The sequence below is a fragment of the Stomoxys calcitrans genome, chromosome 5, assembly GCF_963082655.1.
Source record: "Stomoxys calcitrans chromosome 5, idStoCalc2.1, whole genome shotgun sequence".
NCBI classification, from domain to species: domain Eukaryota; kingdom Metazoa; phylum Arthropoda; class Insecta; order Diptera; family Muscidae; genus Stomoxys; species Stomoxys calcitrans.
The window spans coordinates 12643329-12669671 of NC_081556.1; the positions used below are offsets into that span (position 1 = coordinate 12643329).

Here is a 26343-nt window from a genome sequence, read left to right on the forward strand (position 1 = left end):
TGAAATTTTCTCTACAGACAAAATTTCCATTAAATTTTCTCTACAGACAAAATTTCCATTAAATTTTCTCTACAGACAAAATTTCCATGAAATTTTCTCTACAGACAAAATTTCCATTAAATTTTCTCTAAAGACAAAATTTCCATGAAATTTTCTCTAAAGACAAAATTTCCATGAAATTTTCTCTAAAGACAAAATTTCCATGAAATTTTCTCTCAAGACAAAATTTCCATGAAATTTTCTCTAAAGACAAAATTTCCATGAAATTTTCTCTAAAGGCAAAATTTCCATGAAATTTTCTCTAAAGGCAAAATTTGCATGAAATTTTCTCTAAAGACAAAATTTGCATGAAATTTTCTCTAAAGACAAAATTTGCATGAAATTTTTCTCAGATTCGATTATTGTCGTATTAAGGCTGGTACTATATTCGCTTTTCGCGATATTTTTATTACTTTTTTTAGATTTACGATTACTTTTTTAGATAATAGATTTTAAAGCAAGAAAACTTGCTGATTTCATTCAGAAGGACATTCCCTCATACTTATGGTAAAATTTTAATAATATTCGAATAAAAATGCAAAACGTCTAGCACTATGAGAGAGTTGGGGCGACTTTTCCAAAATGTTGTCCCGTAGAAGTGTAACGTTTTTTTCAGAATCGAAATCACCATAAGATTAAATGACATTCTTATATTAGTCACTCAGTTTATAAAATTAGGAAGTTTTGTTATAGTTGCGTATAAAATTTCAAAAATCTTTCCCCTTCTGTAAAGAAAGTACCAAATAGTACCGAGAATATTATTCAAAAAAATCATTAAGTCGCCCAATATATATTGTCAAGGTATATATGAATCCCAATTTTGAGCACTTTAGCTCAATTCTTAAGGAAAGAAGCATATGTAACGAAAGCACCAACTTTGGTACCAAAATGTATGAATATTTAATAAATCATTTAGCCACTCATTATATATTTCTTAATTGTGTTTACATACCAAATTTCCGAACTCTAGCACCATCTGAAAAGAAAGAACATAATGTACGAATTTTTAATAGATCATTTAGTAATCTATCATTTATTATTGAGTTCTAAATACACACCAAATATCGAACATCAAGCTCCATCTATAAAGAAAGTACCAATTTTGGTACCAAAATGTTCGATTTGTAAAAATATTTTTTAGTCGCCCATCATACATTTCTAAGTTTTACCCATAATCAAAATTTCAGACCTCTAGCTCTATCTGCACAGAAAGTTCCAAATTGTACCAATATTGGTAACAAAATTTACGAACTGTAAAAAGATCATAGTTACCCATCATATTTTTCCGAGTTCTACCTACATGCAAAATTTCAGACCTCTGGCTCCATCTCTTAAAAAAAAGGTAACAAATGGTACAAAAATGTACGAATTTTGGATAGATCATTTAGTCATCTATCATTTACTTAATCGTCCATCATATATTTCTAAGATTTACCTATAATCCAAATTTCAGACCTCTAGCTCCATCCGCACAGAAAGTTCCAAATGGTATTAATTTTGGTACCAAAATGTACGAATTTTGTATGGATCATTTAGTCTCCTATCATATATTTCATGCCAAATTTCAGACCTCTAGCTCCATTTTTAAGAAAGTACCAAATGGTACCAATTGCGGTACTAAAAGTACGTTTTCTCCCGTAACCAGTACTATTATTCCATTTTTTCTTTTCACCTTCATCCTTTTACACGAGATGTCGTTTAAGTCAAATTTTAGAATTCTACCTCTGTTCCTCCGTCCTCTGCAAAGTTCACCCATTTCGTACCTTTTTGGTACTTTTATATAGTCGCCCATCGTATATTTCCAAGTTTTACCTATAATCTAAATTTCAGACCTCTAGCTCCATCTGCACAGAAAGTTTTAAATGGTACTAATTTTGGTACCAAAATGTACGAATTTTGAATAGATCATTTAATCACCTTTCATTTATTTCCTTGTTATATCAACATGCGAAATTTCGGACCTCTGGCTCCATTTTTAAAGAAAGAACCAAATGGTACCAATTGCGGTACCAAATGTACGTTTTCTCCCGTTACCAGTACTTTTTTTCTATTTTTTCCTTCCACCTTCATCCTTTTGCACCAGATGTCGTTTAAGTCAAATTTCAAAATTCTACCTCTATTCATCCGCCATGTACAAAGTTCACCCATTTCGTATCTTTTTGGCACTTTTTTGTACCTAAATGTACAAACTTTCAAAATGTCTAATAGTCACCCAATAAAGGTTGCCATAGTGTAACTATGTTCCAAAATTCAGAGCTCTAGTTCATTTTACAAAGAAAGTACCAAATAGTACCAACTGTGGTACCAAACGTTCTAATTCTCCCACTTCCGGTACGATTTAAATTTTTTTTACCAAACCTTATTTTTTCGTGATGCCTTTAATTTGAGATCTTCTAGCCCTTTCCGTTCGAGCTGGGCAAATATGTATCATTTCGTACTTTTTGGTACTTTTTAGTACCTAAACGTACGAATATCAGCACATCCAACCTTATTCCGTGCCTATGACTAAAGGCCAACTTTCATGAAAAATTTCATGATTCTAGCTTTGGCCGTTTGCTCATTCTCTGGGAGTTTACTCACTCTCTGAATCTCACACTCAAAACTGCAGAGTGACTGTTATGCTGGAGCAACAACAATAACTGTTAACCAACTGTACACTGAATATGGTGGTGAGTAACCTACCACACAAACGATTACCATTAAAGGTGTGTTGAATTTCAGGTTTTACGAGGGAGTTTACTGATCCTAAGCAACAAGCTTTCGGAGGCCACCGTAGCGCCGAGGTTAGCTTGTCCGCCTATGACGCTGAACGCCTGGGTTCAAATCCTGGCAGCAACATCAGCGGGGGTTACCCCTTCCTAATGCTGCCAACATTTGTGAGGTACTTTGACATGTAAACACTTCTCCCCCAAAGAGTTGTAGCTCTGCGGCACGCCATTCGTACTCGGCTAAAAAAAGAAGGTCCGTTATCATTGAGCTTAAAATTTAATCGGCGCACACATTGATTTGTGAGAAGTTTGCCCCAGTTCCTTAATGGAATATTCATGGGAAAATTTGCATTTGAAAGCAACAAGCTGTCATAAAGAATCATCGGTCCAATTTAAGAAGTTAAAAATTTTTATTAACTTACCAAAATAAAACTAAAAGCTCAATCAATTAGGAAAATTGACCTTTACTCAACCAGGCAAAGCAGATATAAATATAAAAGCATTTTAAATATGGAGAGGAAATTTTTTAAAAATATAAAAATTTTAACATTTTTCAAATTGATTACTGAAGATTCACTTATGGCACTCACTGTATGATGGCATGTAACGCCTGTTCGCTCGCCTGCGCATTTCTTTTGCGACATATATTTTTTTTTTTGTTTTGTTAAATGGCTACGGTTATATATATTTGTTATTATTATTCAATTAAAGACGTGCCTTTGTTGCAGATGTGCAGATAAAATGCGATCTATCTGTCTGTCGGTCTATCGGCTACACAACAGTTCACAGTTCGGGGCTACATTATGTGAAATAAACGAACAAGCAGCGGCACTTAATGAGCACCCAATAACACATCTCTTCTTCATTTTTTTTCCAACTTATGTGTGAGTTAAGACTTTAAATCTAAATGAAAATGTCTTGAGCTGAAGGCAACAATGGCAGCCAGAGTCATACCTTTCGCGCAACAGCAACAAAACATTGTGCGGCCTAGCCCCATCAAAAAAATGAGAGAAATATACAACCGAAGGCTTGGTGTTTTATTCAAATTCTCCCCAGAAAAAGAAAAAGTTTAACATGAATATAAAGAATGGCCCTGCAACAAATACTGGGGAGACAATTAGCTACTTCCTCCAGAATCCAGGCAACTAGAAGCCTGCGTCTACTGGGTGACAATGTGGCAGTGAGCAAGAAAGAAAAGAAAGTTCTTGTGCATTATTGGGCGGCGCAGGGTAAACTAAACTGCTCGATATTAGCATACAAAAAAAAGCAAAAAAAACACAACGTTCATCAAAAAAAAAGTAAATCAACAAACAATGGTCAAACAATTTTCAAGAGTGTCACGAATTGAGGAATGGTAAATAATGTACTTTTAAACAGATCATATCATATAGTAAATACATATGGGACATTGCATAGAGACAAAACGAGTAGTTATTTGAGAATAACTACAAGGAATAATACAAAACAAGGAAATATTCATCTATGATCCTATAGAATATATATGTATATTCTTGATCATCCTAAAGTTCAAAGAGGTTTTAGCCAAGTCCGTGGGTCTATTTGTCAGTTGCAACCAAGATACAGTCTTTAAAATGAAGATAAGGTAAAATGATGTATTTTTTTTTTTGGTCTAGTAGGGGTCGGGCTAGTAGGAGTCGAAAAACACCCCCTCACTGGTAATTCAAATCGCATTCAATTTTGCAACTGGGATGGGGAGCTCAGGATGGACTGTAAGGGACTATATACGACCAATTCACCTTAAGCCCTTAAGTTTTATTTTGTATTTATACTTGAGCTTCTTTTCATTTTAGTTTATTTGTTTGGTTTTTATATTTGTTTTATTCTAAAATTTGTGTCATGGGTCAACAAAAAGTCTGTTTATACCCACCCCCATAGGATACATTAATTTAAAGTACTTTAACATTGACCACTAAATCCGGATTTAAGGCCTTTTCGAGATTTAAGTGCTAAATCCTGTGTATTTTTGCAGCTTTTACCATATAAAAATAAATTCTATTTTTACTGGATTTATTTTTAAATTTCAAATAAACCCGATTTCATGGCTGAATAATCGATAAAAGTACTAAAATATGCAACTGTTTTCAAGAACCGTGTATGGATGTGTGTGTGATATGCACATTCATGTATACGCATGTACGCTTATATATGTCACTTAAATTCCCAAAAACACAGTGTAAACGGACAGGATCATACAAATTTCAATGCAAACGTACAAATAGTCATTCCATTTGCCACACATCGAAATATCCACTTCCAAACTTATTTACATACACACAGAAAAAAAATAAAAATCGGTTTCAATCACGAATTTAATTGATCCAATCAATTTTTTAATTGAAACTGCTTCAATCACGAAAATGATAGTATCAATCACCGTTTTTGAAAAATTAATTGAAAACTTTTCAATTAAAAAATTTGCATATTGAATTAAAAAAATTATTGAAATTTTCAATTGATTTTTTAATGGATACTATTAAAAAAATTCTTGAAATTTTCAATTAAAAAATTATTGAAATTTTTTGAATACTCCAGTTCATTTTTATATTTGGTGCACAGAAGTTTACCTCCTGGAACATGGAATTGAGGTGCGTTGTTGGTTTGTGTTTTTGTTGTTGTCGTAGCAGTGTGTTGTGCACTGAGCCGTCAGCCCTTGACCGATGAAGGTCTCCATCGGGTTGATCCGTCACGTTAAACCGTCTGTCATGGTATTGCTATAGATTTGTCGAAATGTGGGACGTATGGGTCTTTGAAATCTCCTTCCCTTTATATTGTAGGGGACAAAATAGCCTTTAATTGAATTTACTTAAGCCCCAAATTGCAAAATTATTTTAAGATTCGATTAAAAAATTATTGAATCGACTAATTTTTTAATTAAAAGTTAAAAAAATTTTAATCACAATGGTGACTTGAAAAAATTTTCAGATTCAATTAAAAAATTAATTGAATCAATTTATTATACTCTACACCACTACTGAGGTACAGGGTATTATAACTTAGTGAATTTGTTTCTAAGACCAAGAAGGAAGAGGGATTGACCCATTACCCCATAAGACCCCATAAGTACACCGATCGACTCAAAAACACTTTCTGATTCGATTTAGCTATGTCGGTCTCATATATATGATCGTCAGATTTGGACTAATATTGCAATAAAGTGCTCATTTATCAACAGATTCTCTCAAAATTTAGCGGAAAGGATTTTCTTATGACAATTTTAATTTTACTGGTGAATTTCATTGAAATCGGTTCATATTTAGATATAGCTGCTATATATGTATATCGCCCGATATTCACTTTTAGGGGCACTGCAATTAAAAAATGATTGAAGCAATTAATTTTTTAATTGAAAACGATTTTCAATTAAATTTTGAATTGCAAATTTTTTTTGCGATATTTTTTCTGTGTATCGACTATATACACGTATATGCCGGTTAAGGGTCCTAAGCTCGTAACAGGCGTATATATTATCCAATTTCGATCAAATTTTAAACAGTGAGTTATTTTTCAAGCTTTCATCCGACTTAAATATGGTCCAGATCGGACCATATTTAGATATAGCTGCTGAAATTTCGAATAGCGAGTTGATTAAAGTCCTCCGATATCCTACATAAATATAGTTTTGATCGGTCTATATTCAGATATAGCTGCTATATAGAGCGATCTGCCGATTATGGGTCTTGACCTCATAAAAGCCGCAAATATTATCCGATTTCGATTTTCGAACTTCGATTTCGAAACAGTGAGATGCTTTAAACCTTCCGTCATCACACCTTAATATGGTCCAGATCGGACCATATTTAGATATAAGCTGCCATATAGACCGATCTGCTGATTTAGTCTTAAGCCCATAAAAGCCGCAATTATTATCCGATTTCGCTGAAATTTGATATAGTGAGTTGATTAAAACCTCTCGATATCCGACTCAAATATGGTTCAGATCGGTCTTTATTCAGATATAGCTGCCATATAAACCGATCTGCCGATTAAGGGTATTGAGCCCATAAAAGCTCCATTTATTACCCGATTTCGCTGGAATTTGACACAGTGACTTCTAGCCTCCCGTCATCCAACCAGCATATAGTCCATATCAGACTATTTTCAAATATAGCTGCCATATAGACCGATCTTACAATTTAGGGTCTTAATCCCATAAAAAGCGGATTTCTTGCCTATGACTTGTATAAGAGTTCTCGGGACCTGAATCAAATATGATCCAGATCAGCCCCCATTTGTATATCACTATGGATATGATAGTGCAGTTGCTATTAAAGAGAATGGTTATTTTATCCATGGTGGTAGTCACGGCACGGCCGAACTTTACACGTTTTTACTTGTTATACCCACCACCATGAGATGGGGATATACTAATCTAGTCATTCCGATTGTAACACCTCGAAATATTGACCTAGGGCCCCATAAAATATATATATTCTTGATCGTCTCGACATCCTGAGTCGAACTAGCCATGTCCGTCCGTTCGTCTGTCAAAATCACGTTAGCGGATGAACGCGTTAAGCTAGCCGCTTGAAATTTTGCACAGATACTTAATATTGATGTAGGTGGTTGGCGATTGCAAACGGGCCATATCGGTTAATATTTGGATATAGCTCCCATATTAATCGATCTCCCGATTTGATTTCTTGAGACCCTGGATGCCTCAATTTTCATCCGATTTGGCTGAAATTTTGCACATATTGTTCTGTTGTGACTTCCAACAACTGCGCCAAGTACGATCCAAATTAGTCTTCAACCTGATATAGCTCCCATATTAATCAATCTCCCGATTTGACTTCTTGAGCCCCTGGAAGCCGCAATTTTTGTCTGATTTGGCTGAGATTTTGCACATAGTGTTCTGTTATGACTCTCAACAATTGTGTCAAGTACGCTCTTAATCGGTCTACAACCAGATATAGCTCCCATATTTTAACAGAATCCATGATGGTCTAAATCGGTCTACAACCTGATATAGCTCCCATATTTTAACAGAATCCATGATAGTGGGTTCCCAAAATTCGGCCCTCTCAAACTTAGCACGCTTTTATTTGTTTTTATATATTTTCTTTAATTTTTAAAAATGTTATGAGTACTGTCGTAAAATTTTCATATTATCATGGAATATCCCATATATCCATATTTATGAAATCAACACCTAGGTATTAGACATCAGTGATGAATAATGTACTTACTTCGAAAAGAATATGCAAAACAGAAAGAAAGAAATAAAACGATAATCTTTTGATCTAAAACTTCCGGAGTGGAAATTTAGACATTGTTTTAAAATTAAAAAGAACAACACATTCTCTGCATCGGCGCAAAGGAAATATTAAGCAGTGTACAACACACTGCTACAACAACAACAACATAAAGCTGTGTAAAGACTTTCAATGACCTCTTCGCCAAACAAATCAACAATTAAAACATTTTCAAAATTAAGCTGAGATTTATTTAAAAGAAATGGAGGGTTGGTGGGTAGGATTTCACCAAAATCAGGTAATCATTATGACTTTTACGGGCCCAAGACCTTAAATGGGAAGATCGGTATATATGGCAGCTATAGATATCTAAATATGGTCTCATCTTTACCATACTCGTTACGGTTGGCAAGGTTCTAAACATAACTCGCTGGGCCAAATTTCGGCAAATCGGGTCATAAATACGCTTATGCGCATAAGACCTTAAGTTGGAAGATCAGTCTATAGAACGTGCGTGCGGAAAGATCTGGGCAATATTTTAACTTATTATCTTTATTTGTAAAGACAACAGACAGACTGACATGGCTAGATCGGCTAAGAATTAAACGGAATTAAGTGTCGGATTTGTAGGCTCTTTAGTTATTGTTTTAATTCATTTTTTTTTTTCTTGAGAATACAATATCCCAATTTTGTTTATCATGCAGTATATAAAATAACTTCGGGTAAATAGCGACCGCCATTGGCCATTCACTGATTAAGTCGATTTTCTAAATTCCATTCCATTGTCCATTCTTTACAACATTTCAATCGATATGTTGGCAATGGCGTGGTGTGCACGGAACTCAATCTGAGTTAATCTCTGAGAGAGATTAAGTGATTCATTGAGTCTAGTGGTGGGTGTGCTGTGGCTTCATTTTGCCAAAACCTCACGTTAGGAATTTAATATCTTGCAGGCTTGGAAGAAAAATTTCCTCGATCATATTCCTGTAACAAAGCGGAAGGCACGTTGCATATTAATAAGTGGGCGACCGTTAGGAAAGAAGATCTCGACCCCGAAGGCCCGCTGCTCCCTAGACCAGAGCATGATGGCAACTGACTGGAGAGAGAAACAAACTTGCGGACTTCAGCGACACTTAACGATCACCTAATAACACATCTCATCTTTTGTTTCCAACTTAAGACTTTATTTCCAAATGAAAATGTCTGAAGCTGAATGCAACAATGCCAGTCAGAGTCATACCTTTCGCGCAACAGCAACAAAACATCGTGTGACCTAGCCCCATCAAATAAACTGATTGGAGAGAGATTCAAACTTGGGCACTTCTCCCTCCAGATACGCGCCATCTCGATCCTCTCTCCGCTCAACTTCAAATAAGTAAGTTTCTCTTGCGCACCCTGTAGATTAAAGCAGTCATATTTGGAAATTTTCAAGTTTTTGCCTGTTAGGGCGAAGATCATTAAATTTTACCATTTTGGTTTGTTTCGTTATTTTCGAGACGAGCTCAAAGATCGGAGATTTTTTTTGCAAATGGAAAAGGAAAGCCAGAGATAGCAACACCCCGCAACCACTATGGGATGCGTTTCGTCTTTGGTTAGAAGGCGTGCGTTGTAATGTTGTATTTGAAGCATTTGGTTTTTGTGGTGAAAAACACCACCAGAGTTTTGTCCGGGTACACTCCAAGATCAATGCTAGTCGCCAGGTATCCATTGACGACAGGGCCCGTTTATTAAGTCACCCTGCAATGATGAAACGGACCAGAGACAACTGTCACCACATCGTTTGCATATTTTGGTAATTTGGTCCCCAAGTCTGGCAAGTATCTCATTGATAACAATAAGTCATAGCAGTGGTGAGATTACCCCACCCTGTGGTTTGCCGCAGTTGTAGTTGGTTTAATTTAATGATGGTCCTGAAAACAGATTGCGGATGATGGAACGCTTCGCAGATATGCAGAGTAACTGCAACTGCAGTCTCTCACAATCTACGCTTTCGAGCGGAGAGTCTCAGTGGGATTGCGGGCAGCACTGGCTTCCATTTAAATACTTTGTTACAGCCATGGTGCTCGGAATGACAAGGCGAGATGTTGAGATCTTTAAATAATTAAATACCACCATCATCAGCATCTGTTTCACAGGTAAGAGAACGGATCTTGTAGGAAGCGACTGGTCTTAGTAAGGAATGCATACGATCTCACGATACCTCCATGTTTTCATGACTGAAGCGCAGGGCTGGTAACTCGCGCTCAGAAAAAAATCTATCACTCTCAAGAAACGTAGAAATGAAAGAACGGACCCACCTTTCGTCAGGTGATGAAATTGGAATAAGCAAAAAGGGAATACCAAACCTCTGATGGAAAGACCAAGTGGAGAATCACATCTCACAACTGGGTGTCAGAGCTTGATGAAGGGACGCAATAGATAGAGGCGCTTTGAAATCTATTCTTTAATGGCATTTTCTGTTTCTGTTGAAGAGCGTCACTTTGGAAAATGCAAATCTCCAAACAATGACCACTCACAAGTAAAAGCGTGCTAAGTTCGGCCGAGCCGACTCCTGGGAACCCACCACCAAGGATTCTGCTAAAAATGTATGCAAAATAAATTTAGTTGTGGAGCATAATTTTATTCTATTGTACATACCAAACTTCTGTCAAACCAGCAAAAATTAAAGCTTCTAGGAACCGAACAAGGATGATCGAGAGACTGGTTTACATGAGAGCTATATCAGCTTAAAAACCGATATGGATCGTACTTGGCACAGTTGTTAAAAGTCGTAACAAAACACTACATGCAAAATTTCAGCCAAAACGGACAAATACTGTGGCTTTTAAGAGCTCAAGAAGTCAAATCGGGCAATCAGTTTATATGGGAGCTATATCAGTTTAAAGACCGATTTAAACCATATTTGGCACAGTTGTTGGAAGTCATAATGGAACACTATATGCAAAATTTCAGCCAAATCGCACAAAAATTGCGGCTTCCAACGGCTCAAGATGTCAAATCGCGAGATCGGTTTGTATGGGAGCTATATCTAAATCTTAACCATTAGGGCCCCAACGACCTACATCGATATCAAGTATCTGTGCAAAATTTCAAGCGGCTAGCTTTACGCGTTCGACCTCTATGGTGATTTCGACAGACGGGCGGATTGACATGGCTAGATCGACTCAGAACTCAGACTCTGGGACGATCAAGACGTTATGGTAATTGTTTAGAGGTGTTACAAAGGAATGACTAGATTAGTATACCCTTATCCTATGTAGTGGGTATAAAAACGCTACTTACGTGTGGCAGCACAGAATGACGCTCATTTTCAAGCGTCAAAACTGACACATTTTCAACTTTTCCGCGTAGCTTTTGTGGGATTTGTGCGCAGAGTTGCATTTTTGCAACGCGTCACTCAAAAATAAAGTTTAACGCGCTCACTATGTTTCGGTCTTAACTAATCAATTTCCTTAACTGAAATTATATTTTTACGTTCATAAAAAGATTTTTCTTCTAAATAATAAGACAAAAAATTAAAGATCTATTATACTTATTAATAAAAAATACTTTACTTCAAGAAATAAGCCTATAAATCTTTTACCAAAGGAAATAATTCCTTAAATAGCCTTAAAGCTTGGTTAAACAAATCTTCAAAATTATGCCATTATTTTTTTCCGTGTATACAAAATATAAATCCTTTATTGTGCCTGCCATTAGAATTAAAATTTAATTGCACATTATTTTCTGGTAACATAACTAACGATGGGAAATATTTTAAGTCATGGTCACTGCGCTGGGAATAATTAGTACAGTTTCAATTGACAACCAAGCATGGTGCAAATTTTAAGGCAGCGTTTAAGGAAATTCTACAAATGGTTTCAACAAAAAAGTCTTTATCATAGGTAATTTTCGACCTCTCAACTCTCCCTGAACACTTCAGTTGGGAGTATTTTTTTTTTTGTTGTAATTTTTCCTTTTGGTTCCCCTTTAGATTATTTTGGGGACTCATAATCGTTATATCAACCGGAATCATATTCTGGATATTGTGGCTAACTGTTACCCGTTTCTACGCTGATTCCATTAGCATAGACATCGAAACCACCTATCTACGATGGAACAACACATTCCCAGCTGTTTCAGTATGTATGACAAAGGGTCGTACTATAAATCAAAGTCAAGCCACTGCATATATTAAAGACGAAAAATTGATCTACGACGTACCGATGAAGACCTACATGAATGCTTTACATGATTTAATATTTACGAATCCGGTTAATATTCGTATCAAAACAGCAAACTGTGTAAATACAAATGGTACATGTGGCATTGATTATCACCAACTACAAAGAAAGGTAGGATAATTGATTTTGGCGTATGTGTGAGAATATACGAGGGCGGTCCCAAAAGTAGCCGACCAATAAACACAAAAAAATTAGGAAAAATATTCTTTAAGTGTAGTGTAACATAGCGGTAAATGGCGAATATGTATGGTAACCTGCGAAAGCACACGGCGGGATTTCTCTTTTCTCACGGAATGACACGAGTCATGTTGGGTCACGGTGACAAAGGTGGGTCAACTTGTTTCACGGGTTCGACATTGTTTGGTATTTCGAATCCCACCCAGACATGACTAGGATGGGATTCGATGTACCAAAGAATAGCAATCAAATCGAGGCTACATCAAAATCTGAACCCATATGGCCCATTGGCGATCCCCAACGACCTATATCAATAAAAAGTATATGTGTAAAATGTCCATGGGATATCGTTGTTCATTCTTTTAAACGCTATAATGATTTTAACAAACGGACGGAAGGTCAAGGCCAAAATATTGGGTTGCCCAAAAAGTAATTGCGGATTTTTTAAAAGAAAGTAAATGCATTTTTAATAAAACTTAGAATGAACTTTAATCAAATATACTTTTCTTACACTTTTTTTCTAAAGCAAGCTAAAAGTAACAGCCGATAACTGACAGAAGAAAGAATGCAATTACAGAGTCACAAGCTGTGAAAAAATTTGTCAACGCCGACTATATGAAAAATCCGCAATTACTTTTTGGGCAACCCAATAACTCAGAATGTCATGATCATTAAGATGATATATACTTTTTGGGGTCTTGGACGGACATTGGCAAAACACAACAGAATGTCGTGATCATCAAGACTATATATACTCTATGGGGTTTAGAATATTGTTCCAAGGTGTTGCAAACAGAATGACAAAGTTAGTATACCCCTATCCTATAAACTATACTATGATTTATAGGGTTTAAAAATATTATCTAATGTTTCATAGTTTATAACAAATTTTTTTCAATCTGCTTTTTCAGTTCTTACCTAGATCATGTGAATTGGTCTTCGAAAAAGTGACATTTTTGGGTGAAGTTGTGCAGAATTGCACCGATATATTTCGATTTCATGAACTAACAATGGGATATTGTTTTTTGGCCAATAACTTAATGGACTAGTAAGTAAATTAGACGTAACATTATTTTTCCATATTTGCGATGCCATTATTGTAGTTTTTTTTTGTATATCAAAATTCGGAAATAACATCAAAAAACTTTTCAAATACTTCTTATGGCGCATCCAAAAATTAACAAACTAAAGTTAGTTGGCTAACATCAAACAAATATCATATTAAAGCAGGATTAACTATTGGGTTGCCCAAAATGTAATTGCGGATTTTTCATGTAGTCGGCGTTGACAAATTTTTTCACAGCTTGTGACTCTGTTTTTGCATTCTTTCTTCTGTCAGTTATCAGCTGTTACTTTTAGCTTGCTTTAGAAAAAAAGTGTAAAAAAAGTATATTTGATTAAAGTTCATTCTAAGTTTTATTAAAAATGCATTTACTTTCTTTTAAAAAATCCGCAATTACTTTTTGGGCAACCCAATAATAGAAGGTTGCGTCACTTGCATGTATAAAATCAAAAGTGTCAAGGCCCCATTTACATTAAGAACGTCGAAATGTGCCAACAAAAAATTTCACAAATAGGTGAAAACGTCAACAAAAAATGAATGTGAATATAGGGAGAATAAACACTCTTAATGCCTGGCGCTGACTTTGACCTTTCGCACGAACAACTGTCAAAACGCTTTATAAAAAAAATGGTAACTAAGAAAATCACAACACATTCCGTAGAAGGGGTACTGAGTTCTATGAACAATATAGTAGCGACATGTCGCTGCTTCAGCATAATTTCTCTCCAATTAATTGCAAATGTAATTATTGGGTTGCCCAAAAAGTAATTGCGGATTTTTTAAAAGAAAGTAAATGCATTTTTAATAAAACTTAGAATGAACTTTAATCAAATATAATTTTTTCACACTTTTTTTCTAAAGCAAGCTAAAAGTAACAGCTGATAACTGACAGAAGAAAGAATGCAATTACAGAGTCACAAGCTGTGAAAAAATTTGTCAACGCCGACTATATGAAAAATCCGCAATTACTTTTTGGGCAACCCAATAAATGCTAACGAAATGATGCCTCAATGTTGTTGTCTTTGTTGTGTGTTGTTGTTTGACTTTTGTTTGTGTTCTGGCGAAGAATAGAGTCCTTTGGATTTCGCATTACTTTAATAGCATTTCGCTGCGAATGAAGTCAGTACTAGGCTTAATGACAAGAACTGTCAAAAATTCAAAAAAATTTTATGTCGGCTGATTTACTTTAATTTAATTGGTTGTTATAGAACATTTGTCTCATAAGCAGAACTTAGAATAGATATCCAAGCGGTTTGCGCACTTTCTTTAATTTCGGAAACCTAGCTTTGAGATGTCTTTCACCACTTGATTTTTACATCGGAGTTTTGGTTGTCCGGGTTGCGTATATCACAGAACTGTCTTCAAAGGAGTTCTTCGTTGGAGCTTCTTCATCATTCTGACAACATGTCCTAGCCAACGCAAATACTTTTAACTAAGCTGACGTCGCACAGTGGGATGGGAAAAAAAATAAGTGGAAATAAGTCTGCCATTTTGGAACGGATAGAGATATACCGCACATTAAGGCCTGTTTTTTGTAGGACTTTTTAAGCACATTCCATAAAATTTTTTTTTTTTGAAAATGGGACCATAACGCGCTTTTGACAGCCCGAACAAAATTTTGTAGGGCCGAGGTGACCGAGGGACTTCTAGGGCCTTTAAACTGGATAACATCTCAGCTATAACCATGTAAAATTTCATGAAGATATCTCTATCCGTTCCAAAATGGCAGACTTGTTTCCAATTGTTTTTTTCCTCCCACTGTGTGTCGTCATACAGTGTGTGGTTCATACGACGCCAACACTCCCCATCAATGCAAACTGGTTGTTGTTGTTGTAAAAGTTTATTGTGTTCTATCCTTCATCTGCTTGATTGTGTAGAGTATTCAGATCCAAGAACTTCGCTACTAAGATGGGATGCGTCCAGAATTGAGACGGCTGCATCTGCAGGATCGTAATTGAGCCAGAACTACTTTTATTTACCGAGTGGGGTTAATTTCTTCAGGTGCATTGGGAGGAGGTCCTTCTCCGAGGACAACATTCGTCCGGTAGCTATTTACCGCATCTGCTACCGTGTCTACATGAATGTTGTCTAGACCCGCTTGATCTAGAGGTTCTCTTTTGTTGAATGGAGGATAGGTTGAGGTTAAGCAATGCCGGAGTTTCACTCTACGGTGCTTCGACTTCTTATCCCAAAATTCCATAAAACACTGGCGAATACACAGATAATTCGCGACCCAGCGTTTCGCGCCTGGCTGGAAGGACGTGTTGGTGATGTCCTCAAATAGTTTGGCATGGCTGCAGTGTAGAATGCCTTCCATAGGTTCAGTGTCACGAGGGCCGTCCTATCACACGGCCTGGGCTGATTGAATCCGCGGAAAATGTGTGCGGTGATCGCATGCAAAGCAATTGTTGTACCATGCAGTTTTCGAAATTCATTAGCATGACGAATGGAAATTCTCCAACGAGATTTGGGAGAAGTAATGGATCCAGCTTCTTGGTTACTGCTGAGAGAAAGCAGATTGGTCTGTGCGACTGCCCTTTAATCGAGTCGTTCCCAGGCTTCAGTAGCGGGATCACTCTGCCCATCTTCCAGACATCGAAAACTATAAGAGTGATCAAAGACAGGTTGAGGAACGGTGTAAGGTACTCAACTCCAGGTAGATCTAGATTCTTCGGCATCAGTGCATAGATTCCGTCGGGCCCCAACGCCTTGGATGATTTGGCGCAACGTGGGGAAAAGCCTATGGTAAAATGTGATGGCTGTCCATCGGCTCGAAGACCACGGATACGACGGCCCTGTCACTCTCGGGATGCACAATAAATTGACGGTTGGACAACCTGGCGCATCTCTTCGTATCAGTCATAGTTACGTCGCCAAAAGTGACCGAGGTCCTGTCATCCCGTATACCGGGGTTCGAGAGTGACTTAACAGTAGTAACAGCTTGCCTAACCCGGTACCTAAGTTACATTGCTCCAAATGCTCCAGCCACAAACATATCGTGCATTAGCATTTTTATCGTCACTTTTCCATAGACAAAGAGTGGAAAGGTCCCCATGTTTTATTTGTTTTATTTAATTTTCCAAATAAAATGGTGCCAACTCATACAACTTGATGCTTAATGATGTTTATCAACATTTTGACAAACAAAATATTAAAGGGTTCTTTACTTTTTTGATGTTGATCAAAAACTTTGATTGACTACATGGTTAAATAATAAAGGTTGTCACACGGTAACAGCTGATATCAGCTGGCCAAATGTGGCGGTATTATCATAGCAAAACGTTTATGTTTTGACGTCTATTATGTTCGTTTACGTTTTTTTTTGCATATTATCTGTGCACGATCCAAACACAATTTTTTAAAGTCATCTTGATGATAATATGGCGGCTCGATCATATGATTTTTCTGTTGTTTTCAACCCTTATTATTGAACTCTGTATTGACTTCTGACTCCATAGAGGGCATTGGGAGTCTAAACCCCACCCAAGAGTCAATGTCATAAAAAATCGTTAGCGGCGAAACCAAATAAGAAGTACACAAAAATTCATTTAAACTGTATTGCAATTTTATCACTTAAAAAATTTTTGAAAATTTTTTTTGTAAATTTAACATTACCATGTTTTTAGTAAAATTCCCTGAAAAGTGTTGGCAACGTAACGAATTTTCATGAAAATGTGGCAACATTTGCAGTGAGAAATATACTGAGAGAAGAGAACATTGAGAACGACACTGTCAAAATAGAATATATCCTATTTCAGCGTCATGACGCTAGACTCCGATTCTACCCGCGGTTTTTTGCTTTCCCATATAAAATACTTGTAAAACAACTTGACGCTGATTCTTGACTCTTTGAATGGCTGTAGACTCTCAGCCAATACAAATTGATATGGCTCTAATACGTTTTTGTTTTTGTCTTTTCTTTTCTGTACAGCAAATCTGTAGAAAAATTGCCCATGAAATTTGATATTTCACACAAAGACAGAAGCCTTAAAGTTTGGTTTAAAAAGCCACACACATGGAAATATTCTGTAATATTCTAATAGACCTTTTTTCCATAAATCAGCATACAACAAAAGAAGGTAGCAGCTTTAATGGACTTGCTAAAATATGGCGATTGAAATGTCACAAGAAAACGAAAAGAAACAATAACGACCTTATCTAAATAAAAAAACCAGGATTCACTAATAGAAGGCCCCATGAACATTAAGGTGTCAAATCTGCCCATTCAAAATGTCATCTAATAGGAGAAAACGGAAACAAAGAATAAATGTTAAGAGATCAAGTGGACATCCTCAACGCCACGTACTGCCAAAAATTAAAAAAAAAATATGTGCCTTATTCAGTGAATCCTGACCAAGAACAATAACACTGTCCAAAAATTTGATGACAGCTGATGGCTTTCCACTACCTTCTTTTAGTGTATTCTGAGAATAAATTAAGAAAATAATTCCATAACTCAATAATGTTCTATCACCAATTTCTAGGTAGATGTACATAGTCCTGTTGATATGCCATATTTTAGCTCTAATTTTGGTGATTTAAAAGACTCAAATGAATTATTCTACGTCAACGTTATAGAGTACCAAAATAATGCGGATGTTAAAGCCGAGCCAGTTAAGCAAAGGTCATGTAAATTTCCCGAAGAAAGAGATCCAGGATCGCCATGGCATTACAGGTAAATTATTTGTATGGCAATTATTTAAAACCCCCTTTACACTGTTTATTAAAACCTGATTTAAGGCTCTCATCAGCTAATTTCAGACGATCGAGTCGTTCAATCCGGATTTGAAGAGCAGTGTAAACGAGGTTTAGGTCAATGTTGGGACTCAAGGTACACATATAGAAGGTAGCGACATTTGACAAAACCAAAAAGTGAAAACACCCCCATTAACATTATTAATTGTCCAAATATGCTGATTAAATGTCACAATTAAATCCTAGTACTAACTTTGACGCGTCGCCCGAACAAATGTCAAAACGTATAAAAAAAATGGTTACGAAGAAAATGCGAACATGTTCCGTAGAAGTGCAACTGAGTTCTTTGAAAAGATTAACAGCGACATGTCGCTGCGAAAACACAAATTTCGCTTCAATTAATTGCAAAGGTAATTAAATTTTGAAATTGAAATTTTGAACAAATACTTCTTATTGATGTATTGGGTTGCCCAAAAAGTAATTGCGGATTTTTTAAAAGTAAATGCATTTTTAATAAAACTTAGAATGAACTTTAATCAAATATACTTTTTTTACACTTTTTTTCTAAAGCAAGCTAAAAGTAGCAGCTGATAACTGACAGAAGAAAGTCACAAGCTGTGAAAAAATTTGTCAACGCCAACTATATGAAAAATCCGCAATTAATTTTTGGGCAACCCAATAGGTCGTTTAGGATTGTAAATCGGTCCATGCTTTGATATAGCTGCCATATAAACCGGTCTTGGGTCTTGACTTCTTGGCGCAATTCACATCCGATTTGTCTGAAATTTTGCACGAAGTGTTTTGCTGTGACTTTTTACAACTGTGCTAGGTGTGGTTCAAATCGGCCCACAGCCTGATACAGCTGGCATATATACCGATCTCGGATCTTGACTTCTTGAGCCAATAGAGGGCGCAACTCTTATCCGATTTGGCTGAAATTTTGCATGAGGTGTTGTGTTATGACTCTAACAACTTTGTTCATTATGGTTCAAATCGGTACATAACCTGCCTGATATAGCTGTCATATAAACCGCTCTGGGATCTTTATTTCTTAGGTCTCTATAGAGTGCAGTTCTTATCCAATTTGGCTAAAATATTACATGTTTTTGTTTGCTATGACTTCCAACAACTGTGCTAAATATGGTTCAAATCGGTCAGGTAATGATATAGCTGCCATATAAATTGTTCTTGGATCTTGAATTCTTGAGCCACTAGAGGGCGCAATTCTGATTTGGCTGAAATTGTGCGTGAAGTGTTGTGTTATGACTTCCAAAAGTTGTGCTAAATATGGTTCAAATCGGTATATAACCTGATATAGCTCCCGTATGAACCGATCTGGGATCTTGACTTCTTAAGCCTCTAGAGGGTGCAATTCTTATCCGATTTTGCTGAAATTTTGTACAACAGCTTCTGCCGTGACCTTCAACATACGTATCCAATAAGGTCTTAATCGATCTATAGCCTGATACAGCTCCAATATAAACCGATCTCCCGATTATGCTTCTTGAGGTTCCTACAAGACCCAATTCTTATCCGAATGGACTGAAATATTACCCAATGACTTCGACAATCGTCTTCAACATTCAATTCACTTATGGTCCGAATCGGACTATAACTTGATATATCTCCAATAGCATAACAATTCTTATCCATTTTTCCATTGTTTGTCTAAAAAGAGAAATTTGGTACTTTAAGTACAACCAAACCCTTCAACTAATTTCATTTGTGTACATATGCAGCAAAATCCATGGTGGTTGGGTTCCCAAGATTAGGCCCGGACGATCGCAGCAAGTTTTACTTGTTTAAAATTACGAGTAATCTATTGTTTCTTTTTTTACAGTTACTCATCTTGTATGTCGTATCTGGGTATACAGTTTGAAATAAAGATGTGTAACTGCACATTGTTTACATCTCCTGAAATATGTAAGTGTCAAAACCTCAAAAAAACATGAGGAATGTTTTATGAAAATTTGCTGTTCTCATAGAAAAATTGACAATAATTAGATTTTATTTGACAAATTCCTTGAAATTTAATATTTATAGAAAACTAGCTGAACAAAACCCGCTCCGTTGCGCTTTCTTTTACTCTATATAGAACAAAATTATCCTTTAAATATTTATTTTCGACAATTAAAATAGTATACCATGCTGCGAAAATATTATATGTATATCGCTTGACTACTCGACCAGAAACGTGTTCAAGCGATATACATATCGCTCCTGAAAACGGGTATGAATTTTGTGCTCTACTCCCAAATGCCTTGTATTTGAGTCCCATATAGCCATGATCGGTAAATGCGTATGTCCGATTTAGTGGTTTTGTCGGATGTGAGGTGGTCCTCCAGCATCGTGTTCTACTCTAATATACCATACCATTTATTTAAACCCCATATTGCCATTGGTTTAAGAGAAATTTATGGGAAAGGGGTAGACCCCCAGAAAATTGGTCCCGAAAGTGGGTATACATTTCATGCTCTTCTCCCCAATACCTTTCATTTGAGCCCCTAACTGACCTGGTCAATAAATATGTCCGATTTAGGTGTATTTTGGGGAGTGGGGTCGTCCCTCAAACACTTAGCCCTGAAAATAAATCAGCATCGTGCTCTACTCTCAAATATCATTTCTTTGAACCCTATATTGCCATTGGCGTCAATATTGGATATCAAATTCGTTTTCTAAACCTTCCATTCAAATCCCTTATTGCAAAAGTCGGCAAAATGTCCGGTTTGGAGTATGGATCCTAAAAACTATAAATATCGAGCTTTCTCTCTCTCTCTCTCTCACTCTCTTTAAGACCCAAATTGTCATGGCGAGCAAATACGTCCTATTTGGGGGTTGTTATAGGGCAGGACTTACTGTAGACTGCTGGTCCCAAATGTTGATATCATATTCGTGGTCTACTCCCAAATACCTTTCATTTGAGCCCCATATTTATATAGTCGGCAAACATGTTCGATGGGGCGGCCGTTCATAGACTTGGCCCTGAAAATAAATATCAGATTCGCGTTCTACTCTAAAATACCTCTTATTGCAGTCCCATATTGGAATTGTCAGCAAATACGTCCTATATGGGAAGTGTTATGGGGGTGAGGTGGCCCCATAGACACTTTTTCCCGAATATTGATATCAAATTCGTGCTTTACTCCTAAAGACCTTTCATTTGAGCCCCATTTTGCTATGGTCATAAAATTGTCCTCTTTTGTTTTTGGGAAGGGCGGCCCGCAAAACTATTGGCTCTTTATTTTGATATCAGATTCGTATTCTACTCGCAAAAACCTTTCATTTGAGTCCCATATTGTCATGGTCAATAAATAAGTCCGATTTAGGGGTATTTTGGGGTTCGGTGGTTCCCCTAACACTTGGTCCGACAATTGGATATCAGATACGTTTTCTTATCCTAAATACCTTTCATTTAAGTTCCATATTGTCATGATTGGTTTAAATATATATTTGGTAGATTTTGGGGGTGGGGCGTCCCCCCTAGGTACCCCATCCGAAATTTGGATACCAAATTTATGTTTTTAGTTTACTATAAGAGAGCAAACAAAATTTCGCTAAAATCCCACCACGCATCATTTGGTAGATTTTGGGGGTGGGGGTGGAGCCACTCCTATGGGTGACCACCATAAATGACCTATTACGGATGCTGACTGAGGAGAGATTTGAACCCGTCTGCTATGCAGATGATGAGTGGTAAGGAACCGAACGAGCTATACAGAAGTGCCGAATGGGTCTTGCATATGGCATACAACTGGACTGCACCCAGAGGTCTCAATGTTAACCCAGAGAAGACTGAAATATGCCTGTCCACGAAGAAGACTAAGGTGGGCCAATTTAACGCACAACGTTTCCTCAATAAGACGTTTTCGATATCTGATAAGGTCAAATCGTAGGTGTGATCTTGGACAGAAAACTGAATTGAAAGTGTCACATTTAGGAGCGTACTAAAAAGGCTTGAAATGGGGCCTGAATCCGAGGATAGTCCACTGGTTCTACAGGAGCGTGATTAGACCAATACTAAATTACGCCTCAGTAGTTTGATGGACTGCTATGGAGAAAAAGTGCAACGTAAGGACCATGCAACAGGTTGAGAGAGCATGTTATCTTGGCATAGGCGGAGCGATGAGGACCACGCCCCCCAAGACACTGGAGACTATTCTAGATATCCGACCCATTGACATACAGATTAAGTGTAAAGCAGCCACTGCGGCTTTGAGACATAAGGCTATGGGAGAATGGATTGACAATGGGAGCAGCTAATACCATCGCTGTATAATCGAGGCGTAGATAGAAAACTTAGAATGAAGGGAAGTGGTTTCCGATCGGATACCTGAGATGAATCTTGAAGTCGAGTGCGAAGCACTGCTGCCATCGGCACAGTCTTAGATTGACAGAACCCTAGTATTGCCATCTGAATCATGTTACAAGGATGGATCAAAGCTGGAGGACAGAGTGGGCCTGGAGGTCTGCATTGAGAACCCAGGGACTGGGATCTGTTTTAGACTGCCCGATCATAATACGGTCCTGCAGGCGGAGATCCGGGTGATCACGAAATGCGTGAGGTGGTGTGGTGCTAACGCGAGAACGTCGGCGGAGATCCAGGCGATCACGAAATGCGTGAGGTGGTGTGGTGCTAACGCGAGGACGTCCAGTGTGAACATATTTACTTACTTACTTTAATTGGCTATGACAGAATATTTCTTCCACTAGCCGAACGTAGAATAGCGTTCCAAGCGCCTCGATCTTCTGCGCTCATTCATAAATCTCTGACACCAAGTTTCGAGGTGTCTCCCACAACTTGATCTTTCCATCGGGCTTTTGGTCTTCCCGGTTTGCGTGTACCACCGTGTTTGCCTTCAAAAGACTTCTTTGCTGGAGCTTCTTCATCCATTCTGACAACATGACCTAGCCAACGCAGCCGTTGTATTTTGATGCGTGTAACTATCGTCGTCATACAGCTCATACAGCTCGTGGTTCATACAACGCCTATATTCTCCGTTAACGCAAACTGGTCCATACATTTTACGAAGAATCTTTCTCTCAAATACTCCAAGCACTGCCTCATCTGCTTTCACAAGTACCCATGCTTCAGAACCATATAACAGCATGGGTAGTATCAGTGTCTTGTAAAGTGTAGTCTTCGTCTGTCGAGAGGTGGCCTTGTTTCTAAACTGCTTACTTAATCCAAAGTAGCATCTGTTTGCCAGTATTATTCTTCGCTTTATCTCTTTACCCACAGTAAAATTGCCATAAGGTCAATAAGAACCAGGACGGTAAGGTCACGAACAGTCTTGCAGTGTAAGGAGATTAAGGCCTTCTCTGAGGATGGCAAAATCCACATCGTTTGGGTGCCGGGCCAATGAAAGGGCAGACGTTATGGCGGTGAAGGCCAGAGGATTGCCGTCAATAAACTTGGTTAACCTCAAGCCTTTCGAGTCGACGCAGTCCGAGTTAAGAGAGTGGGCGACGAATGCGCAACATTGTGGAACAGCAAAACCGTCGAAAGGACGGCGAAAATCCTATGGGGGGATCCATATCATTAGAAGACGAGGCTATTACTGAAAGGAAGTAAAAAGGAGGTCAGTATAGCTATTGGTATCATAACGGGACACATAGGTCTACGAGCTCACATATGTAAAATCGGTGCGGCAAGTGATAGCATGAGTAGGGCATGCGGGGAAGATGATGAGACGATGGAGCATTTTCTTTGTCATTGTCCGGCACTTAGGTGGAGACACAATACCAGACATGAACCAACTTAGGGGAGTGGTATTGAAAACGATTAGGGATTTTGAAAGTAGCACAGAATTCCTAATTTAAAATTTTCTGTTTTAGAGGTTACTTTATAGTTTTTAGAGCGCACAACAAGCCGATTACTGACTTAGGTGTATGTCCATTGTGGCATGGGCTGGATTAATATCTACATCCTCTTTTGAACTTAACCTAATCTACTTTCATGGAAATATTACTTCTTATAACAATGTTTTTGTAAAAAACTACCATCATTTATACTTATATACATTTATATATTTTTTAATATCTTTCCAGTTAAGTCACAATATTGCGATATTATGGGTATGGATTGCATTGCAAAAGGTAATAAGTTTGTAATAGGCGAATTGTTTCGTTGTAATATTGGGTTGCCCAAAAAGTAATTGCGGATTTTTCATATAGTCGGCGTTGACAAATTTTTTCACAGCTTTTGACTCTGTAACTGCATTCTTTCTTCTGTCAGTTATCAGCTGTTACTTTTAGCTTGCTTTAGAAAAAGTGTAAAAAAAGTATATTTGATTAATGTTCATTCTAAATTTTATTAAAAATGCATTAACTTTCTTTCAAAAAATCCGCAATTACTTTTTGGCCAACCCAATAATATACACAGGCCAAAGAATTGCATTTGCAATTCTTGCCAAGTTATCATCGTCATTGATGGTAACATGAGGTACTATCACAAATGTTGCCAGCATTAGGAGGGGATAACCACCGCCGAATAATGTTCTGATGTTCTCACTAGGATTCGAACCTAGGTGCCCTTTATAGTACTTTATTTTTACCCCTACACTGCTACACACAAACATACATACATACATATGTATTTGATTTCGCCAACTTATTGATTTTGTTCATTAACTAATAATTTTTTAAAGCGTTTATTGTAAAATTGGTTAATCAATACTCTGTGGATAATGATGCCTGCTGTCCATCATGTGTGGAGGCGAAAATTATAAACGTTGGGTAAGTAAATTGTAGTAAAAGAAATTTTGTCATCGTCGTCGTTGTCATTGTAACCACATTTTCATGTGGAGGTGGCGATCCTTGTCAAGATCCTGTAGGCGAGCAAACTTGTTCCGATCGCCGCGGTGGCCATTGGTTATTTAAAGGCGCCAATTACTCGCCTTGTCATATCGAGCATCGTAGGCACTCAGTATTTGTGCAAGAGCCGATGCCACCCGACCCCTCACTGAGATTCTCCACTCGATACCGCTGATTGTCCGCGACTGCAGTTACAACTACTCCGTATAGAGCATTCCACTGTCCGCAACATGTGGACGCGCCCGGTAGCTCGCAGCTAAGCTTCTCGTGACAGCAATGAACACCACACAGATCGGACCTCAATGTCCCAGTTTGTGTGGTGCCCGTGCCGGAATAGCACTTTGTACCATTTCACTGGAAAATAAAGCCCCGTAAAAAATGACCAGTCGACTCCCAATGAAAAAATTTTATGTTAAGAATCCAAGCTCTATTCGGAGAACATGGGTGTAATATGCTGTTTGAACATCATCGTTGTTTCTACTTGCTTAAAGATCCTGATCTACTACTAATGCAAACAAAATTTTAAGCTCCACACAAAGTGGAAAAATTTTTATATCGATATGATATGTCTTTAGATACTTCATACCCTTCCATAATGCAAATTGCAAATTTTGCCCATGAACATTCCCACCCTCCCATATTAGTCCACTATATAATTGTAAATTGTAACTGGTTTTGCAACGTCTCGCAATTAACCCCCGCTATAGTTTGGATCATGATGCGTCCGTACTGTGAGTCTATGTCAGACGGGCTGTGGAAAAGTTGATACTTTAAGCGGTTCCTTGATGGAGATGTGTTTACAAATACATTTTAAAACTTTGGATACTTAGCTTTGTCTTGTCTTTAAGAAGATTGAATTTTTTTTAATTTTATAATATTTTTATAGAGTCATTACGAACGCAGAGGCATCGTTGGAAGTAAACGTCATTAATGTACCTTCAGAGCGCTATAAACGAGTTGTTACTAAAAATTCCTTGGATCTTGTTGGTAGAGCAGCATAGTTAGCATGTACAATGAGCTTACCTGATAAACCTTTTTTCTTCTCACACAGTTGCAGTGGGTGGTGTAATTGGTTTGTTCGCTGGAGCGTCCATACTGAATCTATTCGAAATTGTCTATGTATTATTACGCAGAAAAATAAATTAATTAACATTCCAACATTCCGCTAAATACATATTTCAAATGCTTTAAATGTTCACTTTGTAACACACAATTGAAAATAAACTATTAAATGTTATTGAATTAAATGATCCTTTATAATTCGCACTATTTCATCACTGTTGTTTTATTGTTTGTTGATACGCTTTTATAACACTATATCTGGCGACACTTGTGACTGAGCTTTCAAAGAAAGTTTGTTAGTTTTTTGTTTCCTGAAATATATGCTGTGTTTTATTTTAGTACCATAACAA

General features: G+C 37.2%; 1 protein-coding gene across 1 annotated transcript; it reads left to right on the top strand.

Moving 5' to 3' along the window:
• The first annotated feature begins 11773 nt into the window (after nt 1-11773).
• On the top strand, nt 11774-26191 carry LOC106083417 (pickpocket protein 19). The gene is made up of 10 exons (XM_059368984.1): nt 11774-11844; nt 11934-12294; nt 13272-13408; nt 17355-17451; nt 17908-18098; nt 19959-20041; nt 24167-24214; nt 24766-24853; nt 25818-25918; nt 25983-26191. Exons 1-10 carry the CDS (start codon nt 11774-11776, stop codon nt 26075-26077), a joined length of 1272 nt encoding a protein of 423 aa, XP_059224967.1. The 3' UTR covers nt 26078-26191.
• The last annotated feature ends 152 nt before the right edge of the window (nt 26192-26343 follow it).

What these genes read in the sequence shown, in the direction of transcription:
- LOC106083417 (XM_059368984.1), top strand. Translation starts at nt 11,774, where the DNA reads ATGGTGCAAATTTTAAGGCAGCGTTTAAGGAAATTCTACAAATGGTTT. An exon ending in GGATCGCCATGGCATTACAG is followed by an intron (nt 18,099 to 19,958) that starts GTAAATTATTTG and finishes CTTTTTTTACAG; the next exon opens with TTACTCATCTTGTATGTCGT. An exon ending in TATGGATTGCATTGCAAAAG is followed by an intron (nt 24,215 to 24,765) that starts GTAATAAGTTTG and finishes AATTTTTTAAAG; the next exon opens with CGTTTATTGTAAAATTGGTT.